Source organism: Oncorhynchus mykiss, chromosome 20 (assembly GCF_013265735.2).
Source record: "Oncorhynchus mykiss isolate Arlee chromosome 20, USDA_OmykA_1.1, whole genome shotgun sequence".
Classification (NCBI taxonomy): Eukaryota; Metazoa; Chordata; class Actinopteri; order Salmoniformes; family Salmonidae; genus Oncorhynchus; species Oncorhynchus mykiss.
In genome coordinates this window covers 36,367,209-36,387,881 of record NC_048584.1, presented here as the reverse complement: position 1 = coordinate 36,387,881, position 20,673 = coordinate 36,367,209, and the positions used below count along the sequence as shown (strand labels likewise).

The window sequence follows — 20,673 nt, the reverse complement described above, 5'->3', positions numbered from 1 at the left end:
GCTGTCCACTGCCAAACCAGTGGCTGCTGCGGGCGCCCACAAATACTGACCCGGAATCAGTTCAAGCAGCCGTCATCGGTCATCCTATCCCTTCCTACATGGTTAAAATCCCTAACACTGATCTCTCATCAGGGCTAGCGTTGACTCCAGCTCAGACCGAACAAGGCTTGGCAAGCAGCGGTAGTCACACCCCTCTCTTGTATCAAATGGGTATTTAGGGTTTTTGACTGACGTTTGCAGCGACTACTACCGATTCAAGGCTGCCCTAGCAACCCGCTGGATGAGCCAACCATAGCGGCGCAAGGCTTGACCCTCTGCGGCTACTGGAGACATGCCTGCTTGGAGAGAGGAAACGACAGACATCCGAGAGAGCTGCGGAACAGCGTGGCTGGCGACCCAAAAGCAGGACTATAAAAAAAATGACACTTCTGGTACTTTAACGGCACGGTAGCGTGAATGAAGGATTTATGGAAAGAAGATTTGAGCACAGGAACAGGTTCGGCGTGAGCGGCAAGCTTTGATGTTACAGTGGATTACACTGTAGATGTAGGCTCATTTTTATACATTTTTAATTACATTGTGTTGTCACTTTCGGTGACCAAATTGACACTTGTAGCTTTCATTCAAGCTTCTATTTTGGAGACTTTGTGAGTTACCAGATATTATTTTTGAATCGTAATATAAACAGTCGAAGAACACCACATTAAATTTGACTCTCTTTTTTGCTCCTTTGATTCGTGCGTCACACAGCTCAAATCTCCAGTTGGAGGAAAAACGGAAGAAGTGATCGAACAGTCGTGTACACGGTGTTCCATGATGGAACATAATCATTCTTCACCGTGAGGATGAACCACAGAACCAGCCCCGCCAAGGCTTACGATTTTCTGCTCAAGTTTCTCCTGGTCGGGGACAGCGATGTGGGAAAGGGGGAGATACTTGCGAGCCTCGAGGACGGAGCCAGCGAGTCTCCATATGGCTACAACATGGGTGAGTGTCCAGTTTACAACAGTGTAAATACAAAGAAACAAACAATACATTTTCATTTCAAACATTTTATTTATAGAAAAGGTTTAATTAACATTACTTCTACGCCGTGCTTCTACATCTGCATTGCTTGCTGTTTGTGGTTTTAGGCTGGGTTTCTGTACAGCACGTTGTGACATAGCCTGATGTAGAAAGGGCTTTATAAATACATTTGATTGATTTGATGTTATGATCACCACGAATCGAAATATTGAAAGGAACATATATTGATTGCGCAACACAAACCAGTGATCACACGCAGTCCATTTTATGCACAACTCGTTATGGCTGGTACAGTACATGTCATCTGAGCCCAGAAAAGCGCAGTGGTCGTCATTCCTTAGCTAGCCAGTGCACATTCTTGAAGTTAAATGCGGTTATATTTGGGATTAGTGGACTAAGACCATGGCTGGGCATGTCATCTTGGACGTCTGCGAGTCCGTGTATCCCAAATGGTGCACTACTTCTGACTAGGGCCCATATTACTCTGGTCAAAAGTAGTGCCCTATTTAGGGAATATGGTGCCATTTCGGACCAGAGTATGGATGATCATCACGAAGGACAAGACATATTATGGCCTTTGATGTCACCCACCAGTGTCAGAGCTTGACAGTCTTCTAGGGGGGAAAAAACAATAGATGTTTTATTACTGGAGATATTGACTGACTTGTTGCACTCTGCCATAAGAGGTTGACTGTAATATTACAGTCATCTGTCAGAGAACTGGTTCTCCACCCCCCCCCCCCCCCCCCCCCCCCCCCCCATCTCTCTTTCTCTCTCCCCCCAATATCTCTTTCTCCCCCATCTCTCTCTCTCTCCCCCCATCTCTCTCTCTCTCCCCCATCTCTCTCTCTCTATCCCCCCCATCTCTCTCTCTCTATCTCCCCCATCTCTCTCTCTCTCCCCCATCTCTCTCTCTCCCTCCCCATCTCTCTCCCCCATCTCTCTCCTCTCTCTCTCTCCCCCTCCCCCCATCTCTCTCTACTTCCCCATCTCTCTCCCCCCATTTCTCTCTCTCTTTCTCTCTCTCTCTCTCCCCATCTCTCTCCCCCCATTTCTCTCTCTCTTTCTCTCTCTCTCCCATCTCTCTCTCTCCCCCCCATCTCTCTCTCTCTCTCCCCCCCATCTCTCTCTCTCTCTCTCCCCCATCTCTCTCTCTCCCTCCCCCATCTCTCTCCCCCATCTCTCTCCCCTCTCTCTCTCCCCCTCCCCCCCATCTCTCTCCCCCCATCTCTCTTGCTCTCTCGATCTCTCTAATATCTCTTATCCGCGTCCCTAAATAAGAAATCCACACCGTAACAATGTGCCATAATGTACCTTGTACTTGAACATAAAAGAAGTGTAATGAAATCTTGGCCATATAATGTCTCACCACCCATTGATTTTCACAATGTTTAACTTGAGTGTGCTACCCTAAAGGTGGTAGGTAGATGTTGATTTCGGGCATGTCTGAGCTTGTTTCTTCAACCGTGGGAAAACTCTCTCTCTCTAGCGTTGGTTCGAAGGCACGTCCAAGCTTGTTTCATCAACCGTGGGAAAAGTCTCTCCAGTGTTGGTCGAAGGCAGCTCAGACATCAGACAGCTATTCAGGAAAAGCACACACCAATGCTTTCCAATAAGTCAATACCACCAGTACTGCCCGAGCCACGGTTTTTCCACAGCAATCATCATACACACTGCAAGAAGAATGCTGAGGGGAAACACAAGAGCTACGGCAGGGCATGATACAATAATTAGGTTGTGAGCATAAATGCATATTTCTGTTCTCTGTAAGTAAAAAAAACAAAACAATGAAGTGCATCCTATGTTTGTGTATATAATACAGACTTGGGAGAGAGTACCTCAGGGACTGACTCTTCTAGTTCCAGGCCTGGGGAGAGAGTACCTCAGGGACTGACACTTCTAGTTCCAGGCCTGGGGAGAGAGTACCTCAGGGACTGACTCTTCTAGTTCCAGGCCTGGGGAGAGAGTACCTCAGGGACTGACTCTTCTAGTTCCAGGCCTGGGGAGAGAGTACCTCAGGGACTGACTCTTCTAGTTCCAGGCCTGGGGAGAGAGTACCTCAGGGACTGACTCTTCTAGTTCCAGGCCTGGGGAGAGAGTACCTCAGGGACTGACTCTTCTAGTTCCAGGCCTGGGGAGAGAGTACCTCAGGGACTGACTCTACTAGTTCCAGGCCTGGGGAGAGAGTACCTCAGGGACTGACTCTTCTAGTTCCAGGCCTGGGGAGAGAGTACCTCAGGGACTGACTCTTCTAGTTCCAGGCCTGGGGAGAGAGTACCTCAGGGACTGACTCTTCTAGTTCCAGGCCTGGGGAGAGAGTACCTCAGGGACTGACTCTTCTAGTTCCAGGCCTGGGGAGAGAGTACCTCAGGGACTGACTCTACTAGTTCCAGGCCTGGGGAGAGAGTACCTCAGGGACTGACTCTTCTAGTTCCAGGCCTGGGGAGAGAGTACCTCAGGGACTGACTCTACTAGTTCCAGGCCTGGGGAGAGAGTACCTCAGGGACTGACTCTACTAGTTCCAGGCCTGGGGAGAGAGTACCTCAGGGACTGACTCTACTAGTTCCAGGCCTGGGGAGAGAGTACCTCAGGGACTGACTCTACTAGTTCCAGGCCTGGGGAGAGAGTACATCAGGGACTGACTCTACTAGTTCCAGGCCTGGGGAGAGAGTACCTCAGGGACTGACTCTTCTAGTTCCAGGCCTGGGGAGAGAGTACCTCAGGGACCGACTCTACTAGTTCCAGGCCTGGGGAGAGAGTACCTCAGGGACTGACTCTTCTAGTTCCAGGCCTGGGGAGAGAGTACCTCAGGGACTGACTCTTCTAGTTCCAGGCCTGGGGAGAGAGTACCTCAGGGACTGACTCTTCTAGTTCCAGGCCTGGGGAGAGAGTACCTCAGGGACTGACTCTACTAGTTCCAGGCCTGGGGAGAGAGTACCTCAGGGACTGACTCTTCTAGTTCCAGGCCTGGGGAGAGAGTACCTCAGGGACTGACTCTTCTAGTTCCAGGCCTGGGGAGAGAGTACCTCAGGGACTGACTCTTCTAGTTCCAGGCCTGGGGAGAGAGTACCTCAGGGACTGACTCTTCTAGTTCCAGGCCTGGGGAGAGAGTACCTCAGGGACTGACTCTACTAGTTCCAGGCCTGGGGAGAGAGTACCTCAGGGACTGACTCTTCTAGTTCCAGGCCTGGGGAGAGAGTACCTCAGGGACTGACTCTACTAGTTCCAGGCCTGGGGAGAGAGTACCTCAGGGACTGACTCTACTAGTTCCAGGCCTGGGGAGAGAGTACCTCAGGGACTGACTCTACTAGTTCCAGGCCTGGGGAGAGAGTACCTCAGGGACTGACTCTACTAGTTCCAGGCCTGGGGAGAGAGTACATCAGGGACTGACTCTACTAGTTCCAGGCCTGGGGAGAGAGTACCTCAGGGACTGACTCTTCTAGTTCCAGGCCTGGGGAGAGAGTACCTCAGGGACCGACTCTACTAGTTCCAGGCCTGGGGAGAGAGTACCTCAGGGACTGACTCTTCTAGTTCCAGGCCTGGGGAGAGAGTACCTCAGGGACTGACTCTACTAGTTCCAGGCCTGGGGAGAGAGTACCTCAGGGACTGACTCTTCTAGTTCCAGGCCTGGGGAGAGAGTACCTCAGGGACTGACTCTTCTAGTTCCAGGCCTGGGGAGAGAGTACCTCAGGGACTGACTCTTCTAGTTCCAGGCCTGGGGAGAGAGTACCTCAGGGACTGACTCTTCTAGTTCCAGGCCTGGGGAGAGAGTACCTCAGGGACTGACTCTTCTAGTTCCAGGCCTGGGGAGAGAGTACCTCAGGGACTGACTCTTCTAGTTCCAGGCCTGGGGAGAGAGTACCTCAGGGACTGACTCTACTAGTTCCAGGCCTGGGGAGAGAGTACCTCAGGGACTGACTCTTCTAGTTCCAGGCCTGGGGAGAGAGTACCTCAGGGACTGACTCTTCTAGTTCCAGGCCTGGGGAGAGAGTACCTCAGGGACTGACTCTTCTAGTTCCAGGCCTGGGGAGAGAGTACCTCAGGGACTGACTCTTCTAGTTCCAGGCCTGGGGAGAGAGTACCTCAGGGACTGACTCTACTAGTTCCAGGCCTGGGGAGAGAGTACCTCAGGGACTGACTCTTCTAGTTCCAGGCCTGGGGAGAGAGTACCTCAGGGACTGACTCTACTAGTTCCAGGCCTGGGGAGAGAGTACCTCAGGGACTGACTCTACTAGTTCCAGGCCTGGGGAGAGAGTACCTCAGGGACTGACTCTACTAGTTCCAGGCCTGGGGAGAGAGTACCTCAGGGACTGACTCTACTAGTTCCAGGCCTGGGGAGAGAGTACCTCAGGGACTGACTCTACTAGTTCCAGGCCTGGGGAGAGAGTACCTCAGGGACTGACTCTTCTAGTTCCAGGCCTGGGGAGAGAGTACCTCAGGGACCGACTCTACTAGTTCCAGGCCTGGGGAGAGAGTACCTCAGGGACTGACTCTTCTAGTTCCAGGCCTGGGGAGAGAGTACCTCAGGGACTGACTCTACTAGTTCCAGGCCTGGGGAGAGAGTACCTCAGGGACTGACTCTTCTAGTTCCAGGCCTGGGGAGAGAGTACCTCAGGGACTGACTCTTCTAGTTCCAGGCCTGGGGAGAGAGTACCTCAGGGACTGACTCTTCTAGTTCCAGGCCTGGGGAGAGAGTACCTCAGGGACTGACTCTACTAGTTCCAGGCCTGGGGAGAGAGTACCTCAGGGACTGACTCTTCTAGTTCCAGGCCTGGGGAGAGAGTACCTCAGGGACTGACTCTTCTAGTTCCAGGCCTGGGGAGAGAGTACCTCAGGGACTGACACTTCTAGTTCCAGGCCTGGGGAGAGAGTACCTCAGGGACTGACTCTTCTAGTTCCAGGCCTGGGGAGAGAGTACCTCAGGGACTGACTCTTCTAGTTCCAGGCCTGGGGAGAGAGTACCTCAGGGACTGACTCTTCTAGTTCCAGGCCTGGGGAGAGAGTACCTCAGGGACTGACTCTTCTAGTTCCAGGCCTGGGGAGAGAGTACCTCAGGGACTGACTCTTCTAGTTCCAGGCCTGGGGAGAGAGTACCTCAGGGACTGACTCTTCTAGTTCCAGGCCTGGGGAGAGAGTACCTCAGGGACTGACACTTCTAGTTCCAGGCCTGGGGAGAGAGTACCTCAGGGACTGACACTTCTAGTTCCAGGCCTGGGGAGAGAGTACCTCAGGGACTGACACTTCTAGTTCCAGGCCTGGGGAGAGAGTACCTCAGGGACTGACTCTTCTAGTTCCAGGCCTGGGGAGAGAGTACCTCAGGGACTGACTCTTCTAGTTCCAGGCCTGGGGAGAGAGTACCTCAGGGACTGACTCTTCTAGTTCCAGGCCTGGGGAGAGAGTACCTCAGGGACTGACTCTTCTAGTTCCAGGCCTGGGGAGAGAGTACCTCAGGGACTGACTCTTCTAGTTCCAGGCCTGGGGAGAGAGTACCTCAGGGACTGACTCTTCTAGTTCCAGGCCTGGGGAGAGAGTACCTCAGGGACTGACTCTTCTAGTTCCAGGCCTGGGGAGAGAGTACCTCAGGGACTGACTCTTCTAGTTCCAGGCCTGGGGAGAGAGTACCTCAGGAAGAATGTTTGGTAGGTTACTTTCTAAGTGTAATTTGTTAGGTTCTAGTTACCTGACAAATTTTAATTAGGAAAGTAACTTTTGGATTACCCAAACCCCATAAAGTAATCGGATTACTTTTAGACTATGCTCCCCTTAAGAGGCATTAGGAAAAATACAAACATTTAAATTGAATGACATCTATATCTAAGATAAATCAATGTTAGAGTTTACATAGCTGGCCATAATTTTTTAGCGTTTTACTTTATGCGTTGGTTATGTAGGCTTCATTGCTTTACACTACAGATAATAAGAATCATAGGATTAGACTGTTTTTACATTAAAAACCAGTCTGTCAGATTTCCAGTCATTCCAATTCATTTCATAGGCCTACCCCTTGATCTAAAAGTATAGGACTTGGAAATATAGATCAGCCAAATTGTTTTACCGGAGCATAACCCAAAAACTATGGACTTATTAGCTTACTCTGTTGTTTATGACTCTGTTGTCCTGGAGGACTGATTGGGCTTATTGCTTCCAGTTGAAAAGGAAATGCTGCTCTCATGGAATGGAATCCTTTTCGTTTCAGCACTACCAAAATGTGCTATTTGCATGTTAAAATATATGCCATATGCTGCATTTGCTATAGACCTAATGTTTACGTTTTTGTTCGTGACACTTTTTGATAACTCCATAGTTTGCAGCCTTTTTAAGTCTTATCAAAAGTGTACGAGTTTTAGCATGTGTCTGTAAGGCCTATCAATATTTTTGTGGAATCAGCACAAATTCGATTGAGCAATAAAAGCCCCACCTTAAAATAAACTTGTTTTTGACAGTACAGAGCACTATACCACAGTGGAGTTTAGAAGGGAGGAACTACCTCAAACTTTTATTCCATAGGCTGGGATCCGCACTATGCACTATGCAGCAAGAGCGCATTTTTCGCAGGTTGACGTTTCTTGGCATGAGTCTCGTCCTGGAGCCAGAGCTGAGCGGTTTCCACTAGATGGGGAAAGCTGCAAAGTCAAAATTGGCTGTATTGTAAAAATGTATGAAAACAAAAGGGATATTTTTGGTCTTAATTTAAGGTAACGGTTAGGCATTATGGTTAGCAGTGTGGTTAGGTTTAAAATCTGTTTTTATGACTTTGTGGCTGTGCCAGCTAGTGACCACCCACTGGGCACACCACGTCATTTCAACATGGATAATATTTGGTTGAGATTACAACCTCTATTCACCCACACAAAAAGACAGCCAAACGTTAGTTGAATTACCAAAGTGTTACCACTATGTGTTCAACCATATAAAAGCACTACCAAATTCCAATGAAAAAAACAATGTCAGAATTTTGGTTTAGTTGTCACAACATGTCTAATAACTATGCTTTCCACCATTTTAAAAGCACGGCAAAGTTCAAAAGGTTAATAGAATGTCAGATATTCGGTTTATTTATTCAACAGATTGTGTTATAACTGTGCTTTATCTGACAGCAGAACCAAACGACCTGGATTACAGTTGAGATTACATTAAAACTACATGGTGCAAGTGATCAATGCCGTTGGAGATTCTGTACAGATTATCACAGTCCTATGACGACCTATTCATGCTATCTTGAACATGCACCCTTTAAATGATTATATAAGATATTATATATATATATATATATATATATTAGTAACGAGTAACCTCAATGTGGGCATGTATGTTTTATTCAATTATGGTTTAATGTTACATTAGTTTGTAAAATGGCCTTAACTTCAGGCAATTTACTGGATTACAAAAGTAATATTATGTTTGGTTGACAACGCAACCAAATATCAACATTCAACTGAAATGTATTTATTGTTTGGATAGTTCCATCTGAGCCACTGGTTTAATCCCATTCTTTAACTTTTATTTTAGGTTGAGTTGGAGATATGAATCCTTGTTAATAAGACATTTATTGTACTTCAAAAATGATATTGAATTGTGTTTGGTTGTCAACACAACCAAATATCAACATTTGAAGGAGTTTTATCTTCTGCCTGGAAAGTTCCAGCTGTGCCATTGACTTAGTCTGGCTTTAATTCCAGTCTACAAATTGTTAATTGAAATGTTGGAAACATCTCAACCAAAAATATAACTTAAAGAATAGGACTAAATAAATTATAACTTTATTTAAATAACGTTTAATTTAGTCCTATTCTTTAACATATATATGTATGTATGTATGTGTGTGTTTAAGAATGACTAAATTAAAAACTTTATTTTATATATATATATATAATATAATATAATGTGTGTACCAGTCAAATGTTTGGACACACAAACTCATTCAAGGGTTTTTCTTTATTTTTACTGTTTTCTACACCTCGAGCTCAACCTCAACAAGACAGAGCTGTTCTTCCTGCCGGAAAAGGCCTGCCCACTCCAAGACCTCTCCATCACGGTTAACAACTCCACAGTGTCGCCCTCCCAGAGTCAAAGAACTTTGGCGTGACCCTGGACAACACCCTGTCATTCTCTGCAAACATCAAAGCAGTGACTCGCTCCTGCAGGTTCATGCTCTGCAATATCCGTAGTGTACAATCCTACCTCACACAGCAAGTGGCACATTCTAATCCAGGCACTTGTCATCTCCCGTCTGGACTACTGCAACTCACTGTTGGCTGGGCTCCCAGCTCCCTGCTTGTTCCATCCTCTGCACACTCCACTGGCTTCCAGTCGAAGCTCGCATCCACTACCAGACCATGATACTTGCCCACAGGGCAGCAAGATGTACTACCCCTCGCTACCTTCAGCCTAAGATTGAGACTTGTCCCGAAGCCACTCCTGCATTGTCTTGGCTGTGTGCTTAGGGTTGTTGCCCTGTTGGAAGGTGAACCTTTGCCCCAGTCTGAGGTCTGTAGGTTTTCATCAAGGATCTCTCTGTACTTTGGTCCGTTCATCTTTTTCACGACCCTGACTAGTCCCTCAGTCCCTGCCACTGAAAAACATCCCCACAACATGATGCTGCCAACACCATGCTTCACCATAGGGATGGTGCCACCACCATGCTTCACTAGTCTCCCAGTCCCTGCCGCTGAACAACATCCCCACAACATGATGCTGCCACCACCATGCTTCACCGTAGGGATGGTGCCACCACCATGCTTCACTGTAGGGATGGTGCCACCACCATGCTTCACTAGTCCCTCAGTCCCTGCCACTGAACAACATCCCCACAACATGATGCTGCTACCACCGTGCTTCACCGTAGGGATGGTGCCACCTCCATGCTTCACTAGTTCCTCAGTCCCTGCCGCTGAACAACATCCCCACAACATGATGCTGCTACCACCATGCTTCACTAGTCCCTCAGTCCCTGCCACTGAACAACATCCCCACAACATGATGCTGCTACCACCATGCTTCACTAGTCCCTCAGTCCCTGCCGCTGAACAAAATCCCCACAACATGATGCTGCTACCACCGTGCTTCACCGTAGGGATGATGCCAGGTTATCTCCAGACATGACGCTTGGTTTAATCAGACCGGATAATATTTATTCTCATGGTCTGAGAGTCTTTTTAGGTGGCTTTTGGCAAACTCCAAGCAGGATGTCATGTGCCTTTTACTGAGGAGTGGCTTCCGTCTGGCCACTCTACCATAAAGCCTGATTGGTGGAGTGCTGCAGAGATGGTTGTCCACCTGGAAGGTTCTCCCTTCGCCACAGAGGAACTCTAGAGCTCTAGTCATAGTGACCATCGGGTTCTTGGTCATCTCCCTGACCAAGGCCCTTCTCCCCAGATTGCTCAGTTTGGCTGGGCATCCAGCTCCAGGAAGAATCTTGGTAGTTCCAAATTCTTCCATTTTAGAATGATGGAGGCCACTGTTCATGGGGACCTTCAATGCTGGAGAATTGTTTTGGTACCCTTCGCCAGATCTGTGCTCGACACAATCCTGTCTCGGAGCCATACATACAATTCCTTTGACCTTATGGCTTGGTTTTTGCTATGACATGCACTGTCAACTGGGGAAGCGTTCATAGACAGTTGTGTGCCTTTCCAAATCATGTCCAATCAATTGAATTTACCATAGGGGGACTCCAATCAAATTGTAGAAACATCTCAAGGATGATCAATGGAAACAGGATGCACCTGAGCTCAATTTCAGGTCTCATAGCAAAGGGTCTGAATACTTATGTAAATTAGGTATTTCTGTTTTCTATTTTTTTTTTTTCAATTTAAAGTTTTATTAAGTTTTCCTGTTTTTCAATCAACCAACAGAACACATTCCACATTCACAGATGTGACAGGCTTTAAAAAAAATAAAAAAAATAAAATAATACTTTTGAAAAAATAAAAATACAAATTAAATGAATGATAAAGTCAAATAAAAGCATTTATTTTTCTTAATCTATATATTTTCCTTGGTACATATATACATACATACATACATACATACACACATACGTACGTACGTACATACATACGCACATATACATACACACACCTACGCACACGTACTCAAAAACTACATTAAAATAAAAACACACACAAAAAAACATAACACTTGCAGCAGCACTATCAAGGTTCTTATCAGCTATTTCAAGCATTCGCTGAGACGACGGGCCAATAGTTAGTTTTTAGGTTTTACGGTACCTTACACATGTATCTGCGCATTTCCCTAGTCACCCCGTTCACTCTGTCCAGTTTGAAATATAGTTGAATAGTGGAGACCAGAGTCTATCAAACTTGGGCTGTCTCTTGTGGAGGTCATAAGTGAGCTTTTCAAGAGGAAGAAAGTCAACAATCTGGTCAATCCACATGTTTTCTATTTTTAATAAATGTGGTATTTCTAAAAACCTGTTTTCACTTTGTCATTATGGGGTATTGTGTGTGTGTGTGTGTGTGTGTGTGTGTGTCGCTGAGGATTATTATTTGGTTTATCCATTTTAAAATTAGGCTGTAATATAACAACATTTGGAAAAAGGCAAGGGGTCTGAATACTTTCCGAAGGCACAACACGACCAAAAGTATGTGTACACCAGCTCTTCGAACATCTCATTCCAAAGTTGGTCCCCTCTTTGCTGCTATAACAGCCTTCACTTTTCTGGGAAGGCTGTTCACTAGATGTTGGAACATTGCTGCAGGGACTTGCTTCCATTCAGCCACAACAGCATTAGTGAGGTCGGGCACTGATGTTCAGCGTTTAGGCCTGGCTCGCAGTCGGCGTTCCAATTAATTCCAAAGGTGTTTGATGGGGTTCAGGGTCTGTGCAGCCCAGTCAAGTTCTTCCACACCGATCTCGACAAACAATATCTTAATTGCCTAGTGCACAAAGCGAGGTCTATAATCATGATGAAACAGGAAAGAGACTTCCCCAAACTGTTGCCACAAAGTTTGAATCACAGAATCGTCTAGAATGTCATTGTATGTTGTAGCATCAAGATTTCCCTTCACTGGAACTAAGGGGCCCAGCCCGAACCATTAAACCAGACCCAGACCATTATTCCTCCTCCACCGAACTTTACTGTTGGCACAATGCATTGTGGCAGGTAGCGTTCTCCTGGCATCCACCAAACCCATTCTCGTCGGTTGGACTGCCAGATGGTGAAGCGTGATTCATTAGTCCAGAGAACGCGCTTCCACTGCTCCAGAGTCCAATGGCAGTGAGCTTTACACCACTCCAGTCGACGCTTGGCAGTGCGCATGGTGGTCTTAGGCTTGTGTGTGGCTGCTCGGCCATGGAAACCCATTTCATGAAGCTCCCGACTAACAGTTTTTGTGCTGACGTTGCTTCCAGAGGCAGTTTGGAACTCGGCAGAGAGTGTTGTAACTGATGACAGACAAATTTTACGCACTTCAGCACTTGGCGGTCACGTTCTGTGAGCTTGTGTGGCCTACCACTTTGCGGCTGAGCCGTTGTTGCTCCTAGACGTTTCCACTTCACAATAACAGCATTTACAGTTGACCGGGGCAGCTCTAGCAGGGAAGAAATTTGACACTGACTTGTTGGAAAGGTGGCGTCCTATGATGGTTCCACGTTGAATATCACTGAGCTCATCAGTAAGGCCGTTCTACTGCCAATGTTTGTCTACGGAGGTTGCATGCCTGTGTGTTCGAAGTAGCTGAATCCTTAATTTAAAAGTAATCCTAGAAGTAATCATCTAGTTGTTAAAAAGTATATGTAATCTGATTTTAAAATATTTTTTCTGATATTTTTTTTTTCTGTTACTTCCCAACCCTGCTCATGGGAGAGCACAGGAAAGAGCTCTCTGGTAACCTCTTTGTTCTCTTTCGGGTCTGGCTGCTACACAGTCTTCTATTACAACTGATCTATTAGATATTGTGGGAAACCACTAGGTACGTTTATGATTTGGTAGCTTTGATGCTAGGTCTATTAGTGAACATGTATTGTGTAATAAGTGAATTTGTCCAAATATATGTATGGCATCTTCAAATGAGGGGACTAGATACATAAAATAATTTACTTTCTAAATGGTAAAACAGATCTGCATAAAAATACCCTCAAATGAAATCCAATGGAATGAGGGTAGTCAAGTGAATGTTGACAATGAGAAAAAGAGGGAGAGATAATAGGGTGAGAGAGGAATAGAGACAGAGATAATAGGGTGAGAGAGGAATAGAGCCAGAGGGACAGGGACAGAGATAATAGGGCGAGAGAGGAATAGAGACAGAGGGACAGGGACAGAGATAATAGGGCGAGAGAGGAATAGAGGGACAGGGACAGAGATAATAGGGCGTGAGAGGAATAGAAACAGGGACAGGGATAGAGATAATAGGGCAAGAGAGAAATAGAGACAGAGGGACAGAGATAATAGGGCGAGAGAGGAATAGAGACAGAGGGACAGGGACAGAGATAATAGGGCGTGAGAGGAATAACTGAGTCTGTCATAGCCTGCCCTAAACAGAGAGGGTGTACATCCTAACTGAGTCTGTCATAGCCTGCCTTAAACAGAGAGTGTATACATCCTGAGTCTGTCATAGCCTGCCCTAAACAGAGAGGATATACATCCTAACTGAGTCTGTCATAGCCTGCCCTAAACAGAGAGGGTATACATTCTATCTCAGGACTTTACAGAGGGTCATAAAGTTTTAAAGAATATTCATATTTTTTTTACAAACCCAAGAGCTTGTTGCATTACGAGTTCCATTCTGTCAGCGGTGAGGCAGACAGGCTACCAACACACAGTGGATCAGGAAACTGTCCATTATGTAAGAACAACAACCTGGTAGATGGAGAAAGTGTTTTACAGTGAGTGTGTCCCAAATCGCAGGGTTCTGGCCAAAAGTAGTGCACTGTGTTCTTGTTTTTCTTCAATGTTGTGTTTTTTTTTCTGCTCTGCGACATTCAGAATGTGTCACTCTATTAAGACACCTCCTGAGGGAGACTTCCCAACATGCAATGCTAAGCACTTTGGAGATTCAGGGAAAGTGTTATGGGGTGTAAAACATCATCATCATCATCATCATCATCAACAACAACAGTGTTTGTTTCTATTTCCTTTAACTGATGTTTGTTTGACTGAAGCCTAGAGGAACTGTATAAAAGGCAGTTAGGGTGAATCCCAAATGGGACCCTATTTCCTATGAGTCCTGTTCAAAAGTAGTGCACCATATAGTGGATAGGGATCTATTTGGGACGTAAACATGGTTTTCCTCAGAGGACCTTAGTTAGCTGCTAATTACCTCATTTTCTCTCTTTAGTGTTTCTTTCCTAATGTTCTCAATTACAACAACACCAACCGTCGTCATCTGGAGGGAGTCGAAGGTCGGCGTGAAGTCATTCCTTTATTCCCGTGGGAAGTGTGTGTGTGTGTCCCCGCACATGTGTGTGTTCATACTCCGATTTGTTATTGCAGTCCTTTATTAAAAACACTTTATAAAAACACTGCGACATTGTGTTGTGCTTCTGAAAACAGGTTTTCCTGATTATACTATAATCAGAGTAGTGGCAGTTATCAACTTAATCTTCTGGAGAATCCAATAAGGGGACACATGACAAGCTCCCTCGGAAGAATTTAAATGACATTTTAGTATACCTATTACCTGAGGTATACCAATTAAGAGACAAATTAATGTTTTCCAAACTTATTTTGAGGTTTGTCTCTACATTGCTACTTTAAGATGAAGTTCTGTCTGACTTTTGCTACTTGAATGACGTGTTGGTTTCTACATTGAAGGCACGGACAAAATCCACACGCTGAAGAATGTGTGGGAATTCTCTGGGTGTTCTCTTCCACTACCAGTGAAATCTGTTGCATGTTTTCGTACACTACAATTTTTCCTGGTCGTATTGACATGGTTTGTTGAGTGTGGCCCTGCTCGGTTTTTGCTGGTATCACAGAATATGATGCATCTGATGAATGTTTTAATATAGGAGCCACAGTTTCCTCCACCTCCCGGCTGGTTTGGCTTGTTTTAAACACCATGGAACAGAGGCTGTGTGTTCCCCACATGGAGCACTATGGGCCCTGGTCAAACGTAGTGTACTGTATAGGGAATAGGGCACCATTTAGGATGCAGGCAGTGTTTCCCCCTTCAGCGCTCTGGCCAATAATTTATGTTGCCGTTAGGCTACTAAATGTGGAATCAACAGGATCCAACGTTCATCTCAGTTTTGGGTCAGTTCTACTAATGGGATGACATGGAGGGAGAGTGGAAGCATTTCTGTGGTCAGCCCAGTCTCCATAACCAGAGAAAGATGTTTCAGTCCCAAATCATACCCTATAGGGCTCTCGTCAAAAATAGTGTACTATGTAGGGAACAGCGTACCATTTGGGATGCGCACAGAGAGTGAGCTGGGCGGTCTGGATGAGATGATGGCTGAGTTGGAGCGCTCACAGTGGAATGACCACAGACTCTAGAAGCAGTGGAACAGTTGGAACACAGACAGTGGAATGACCACAGACTCCAGAAGAAGTGGAACAGTTGGAACACAGACAGTGGAATGACCACAGACTCCAGAAGCAGTGGAACAGTTGGAACACAGACAGTGGAATGACCACAGACTCCAGAAGCAGTGGAACAGTTGGAACACAGACAGTGGAATGACCACAGACTCCAGAAGCAGTGGAACAGTTGGAACACAGACAGTGGAATGACCACAGACTCCAGAAGCAGTGGTACAGTTGGAACACAGACAGTGGAATGACCACAGACTCCAGAAGCAGTGGAACCGTTGGAACACAGACAGTGGAATGACCACAGACTCCAGAAGCAGTGGTACAGTTGGAACACAGACAGTGGAATGACCACAGACTCCAGAAGCAGTGGAACCGTTGGAACACAGACAGTGGAATGACCACAGACTCCAGAAGCAGTGGAACAGTTGGAACACAGACAGTGGAATGACCACAGACTCCAGAAGCAGTGGAACAGTTGGAACACAGACAGTGGAGTGACCACAGACTCCAGAAGCAGTGAAACAGTTGGAACACAGACAGTGGAATGACTCCAGAAGCAGTGGAACAGTTGGAACACAGACAGTGGAATGACCACAGACTCCAGAAGCAGTGGAACAGTTGGAACACAGACAGTGGAATGACCACAGACTCCAGAAGCAGTGGAACAGTTGGAACACAGACAGTGGAATGACCACAGACTCCAGAAGCAGTGGAACAGTTGTAACACAGACAGTGGAATGACCACAGACTCCAGAAGCAGTGGAACAGTTGGAACACAGACAGTGGAATGACCACAGACTCCAGAAGCAGTGGAACAGTTGGAACACAGACAGTGGAATGACCACAGACTCCAGAAGCAGTGGAACAGTTGGAACACAGACAGTGGAATGACCACAGACTCCAGAAGCAGTGGAACAGTTGGAACACAGACAGTGGAATGACCACAGACTCCAGAAGCAGTGGAACAGTTGGAACACAGACAGTGGAATGACCACAGACTCCAGAAGCAGTGGAACCGTTGGAACACAGACAGTGGAATGACCACAGACTCCAGAAGCAGTGGAACAGTTGGAACACAGACAGTGGAATGACCACAGACTCCAGAAGCAGTGGAACAGTTGGAACACAGACAGTGGAATGACCACAGACTCCAGAAGCAGTGGAACAGTTGGAACACAGACAGTGGAATGACCACAGACTCCAGAAGCAGTGGTACAGTTGGAACACAGACAGTGGAATGACCACAGACTCCAGAAGCAGTGGAACCGTTGGAACACAGACAGTGGAATGACCACAGACTCCAGAAGCAGTGGTACAGTTGGAACACAGACAGTGGAATGACCACAGACTCCAGAAGCAGTGGAACCGTTGGAACACAGACAGTGGAATGACCACAGACTCCAGAAGCAGTGGAACAGTTGGAACACAGACAGTGGAGTGACCACAGACTCCAGAAGCAGTGGAACAGTTGGAACACAGACAGTGGAGTGACCACAGACTCCAGAAGCAGTGAAACAGTTGGAACACAGACAGTGGAATGACTCCAGAAGCAGTGGAACAGTTGGAACACAGACAGTGGAATGACCACAGACTCCAGAAGCAGTGAAACAGTTGGAACACAGACAGTGGAATGACCACAGACTCCAGAAGCAGTGAAACAGTTGGAACACAGACAGTGGAATGACCACAGACTCCAGAAGCAGTGGAACAGTTGGAACACAGACAGTGGAATGACCACAGACTCCAGAAGCAGTGGAACAGTTGGAACACAGACAGTGGAATGACCACAGACTCCAGAAGCAGTGGAACAGTTGGAACACAGACAGTGGAATGACCACAGACTCCAGAAGCAGTGGAACAGTTGGAACACAGACAGTGGAATGACCACAGACTCCAGAAGCAGTGGAACAGTTGGAACACAGACAGTGGAATGACCACAGACTCCAGAAGCAGTGGAACAGTTGGAACACAGACAGTGGAATGACCACAGACTCCAGAAGCAGTGGAACAGTTGGAACACAGACAGTGGAATGACCACAGACTCCAGAAGCAGTGGAACAGTTGGAACACAGACAGTGGAATGACCACAGACTCCAGAAGCAGTGGAACAGTTGGAACACAGACAGTGGAATGACCACAGACTCCAGAAGCAGTGGAACCGTTGGAACACAGACAGTGGAATGACCACAGACTCCAGAAGCAGTGGAACAGTTGGAACACAGACAGTGGAATGACCACAGACTCCAGAAGCAGTGGAACAGTTGGAACACAGACAGTGGAGTGACCACAGACTCCAGAAGCAGTGGAACAGTTGGAACACAGACAGTGGAATGACCACAGACTCCAGAAGCAGTGGAACAGTTGGAACACAGACAGTGGAATGACCACAGACTCCAGAAGCAGTGGAACAGTTGGAACACAGACAGTGGAATGACCACAGACTCCAGAAGCAGTGGAACAGTTGGAACACAGACAGTGGAATGACCACAGACTCCAGAAGCAGTGGAACAGTTGGAACACAGACAGTGGAATGACCACAGACTCCAGAAGCAGTGGAACAGTTGGAACACAGACAGTGGAATGACCACAGACTCCAGAAGCAGTGGAACAGTTGGAACACAGACAGTGGAATGACCACAGACTCCAGAAGCAGTGGAACAGTTGGAACACAGACAGTGGAATGACCACAGACTCCAGAAGCAGTGGAACAGTTGGAACACAGACAGTGGAATGACCACAGACTCCAGAAGCAGTGGAACAGTTGGAACACAGACAGTGGAATGACCACAGACTCCAGAAGCAGTGGAACAGTTGGAACACAGACAGTGGAATGACCACAGACTCCAGAAGCAGTGGAACAGTTGGAACACAGACAGTGGAATGACCACAGACTCCAGAAGCAGTGGAACAGTTGGAACACAGACAGTGGAATGACCACAGACTCCAGAAGCAGTGGAACAGTTGGAACACAGATAGTGGAATGACCACAGACTCCAGAAGCAGTGGAACAGTTGGAACACAGACAGTGGAATGACCACAGACTCCAGAAGCAGTGGAACAGTTGGAACACAGACAGTGGAATGACCACAGACTCCAGAAGCAGTGGAACAGTTGGAACACAGACAGTGGAATGACCACAGACTCCAGAAGCAGTGGAACAGTTGGAACACAGACAGTGGAATGACCACAGACTCCAGAAGCAGTGGAACAGTTGGAACACAGACAGTGGAATGACCACAGACTCCAGAAGCAGTGGAACAGTTGGAACACAAACAGTGGAATGACCACAGACTCCAGAAGCAGTGGAACCGTTGGAACACAGACAGTGGAATGACCACAGACTCCAGAAGCAGTGGAACCGTTGGAACACAGACAGTGGAATGACCACAGACTCCAGAAGCAGTGGAACAGTTGGAACACAGACAGTGGAATGACCACAGACTCCAGAAGCAGTGGAACAGTTGGAACACAGACAGTGGAGTGACCACAGACTCCAGAAGCAGTGGAACAGTTGGAACACAGACAGTGGAGTGACCACAGACTCCAGAAGCAGTGGAACAGTTGGAACACAGACAGTGGAGTGACCACAGACTCCAGAAGCAGTGGAACAGTTGGAACACAGACAGTGGAGTGACCACAGACTCCAGAAGCAGTGGAACAGTTGGAACACAGACAGTGGAGTGACCACAGACTCCAGAAGCAGTGGAACAGTTGGAACACAGACAGTGGAATGACCACAGACTCCAGAAGCAGTGGAACAGTTGGAACACAGACAGTGGAATGACCACAGACTCCAGAAGCAGTGGAACAGTTGGAACACAGACAGTGGAATGACCACAGACTCCAGAAGCAGTGGAACCGTTGGAACACAGACAGTGGAATGACCACAGACTCCAGAAGCAGTGGAACAGTTGGAACACAGACAGTGGAATGACCACAGACTCCAGAAGCAGTGGAACCATTGGAACACAGACAGTGGAATGACCACAGACTCCAGAAGCAGTGGAACAGTTGGAACACAGACAGTGGAATGACCACAGACTCCAGAAGCAGTGGAACAGTTGGAACACAGATAGTGGAATGACCACAGACTCCAGAAGCAGTGGAACAGTTGGAACACAGACAGTGGAATGACCACAGACTCCAGAAGCAGTGGAACAGTTGGAACACAGACAGTGGAATGACCACAGACTCCAGAAGCAGTGGAACAGTTGGAACACAGACAGTGGAATGACCACAGACTCCAGAAGCAGTGGAACAGTTGGAACACAGACAGTGGAATGACCACAGACTCCAGAAGCAGTGGAACAGTTGGAACACAGACAGTGGAATGACCACAGACTCCAGAAGCAGTGGAACAGTTGGAACACAGACAGTGGAATGACCACAGACTCCAGAAGCAGTGGAACAGTTGGAACACAGACAGTGGAATGACCACAGACTCCAGAAGCAGTGGTACAGTTGGAACACAGACAGTGGAATGACCACAGACTCCAGAAGCAGTGGAACAGTTGGAACACAGACAGTGGAATGACCACAGACTCCAGAAGCAGTGGAACAGTTGGAACACAGACAGTGGAATGACCACAGACTCCAGAAGCAGTGGAACAGTTGGAACACAGACAGTGGAATGACCGCAGAGATTCTAGAATCCCTCTGCTCCAACAGAATCCTTCCTTAAACTGTTGTTGAGGTCGCAGGCCACAGAACCGTTCCAAACCAAAATAGATCACTTGATTATAGTTCAGAACACACACATACAGGGAAAGAGTCACGCATGTACAAAGACAGAAGTACTAAATTACTGCGTGGTAATATCAGCATGGAGGGCCAAAACTCCATCCCACTAAAACAGGATGATATTTCAGGCGTCTTTTCAAACAGCTCTTACACTAAAGGGCATTTTCATAATTTTCACAATTTCACAGTATTATTCCAACCTCATTGTGAGACAAATCACATTTTTGACTAGACTGGGCCTTTAACAGAAGGCGAGGGAGGACAGGAAAAGAGAGTGGGAATGAGGAGAGCTATTGAGCCCTACAGTAATCGTACTGAAAGAAAGTGCATGCCATCAGTAACAGATGGCAGAGAGGTGAGATGGAGGGATGAAGGTTGACAGATGGAGGGATGAAGGTTGACAGAAGGAG

At 47.1% G+C, this 20,673-nt stretch overlaps 1 protein-coding gene across 3 annotated transcripts in view; it reads left to right on the top strand.

The window, feature by feature from the left end:
* The first annotated feature begins 209 nt into the window (after window positions 1-209).
* Window positions 210-20,673, top strand: part of LOC110499433 (ras-related protein Rab-40B) — a 43,419-nt gene continuing 22,955 nt past the window's right edge. Inside the window, exons 1-2 of one of the 3 annotated variants that reach the window (XM_036956293.1) lie at window positions 210-496; window positions 751-987. In XM_036956293.1, the coding sequence (XP_036812188.1) occupies window positions 846-987 (142 nt within the window). In that variant the 5' untranslated portion in view covers window positions 210-496; window positions 751-845. Of the gene's footprint in view, window positions 988-20,673 lie in introns of all 3 variants that reach the window. The other 2 variants (XM_036956291.1, XM_036956292.1) reach the window with 2 other exon arrangements.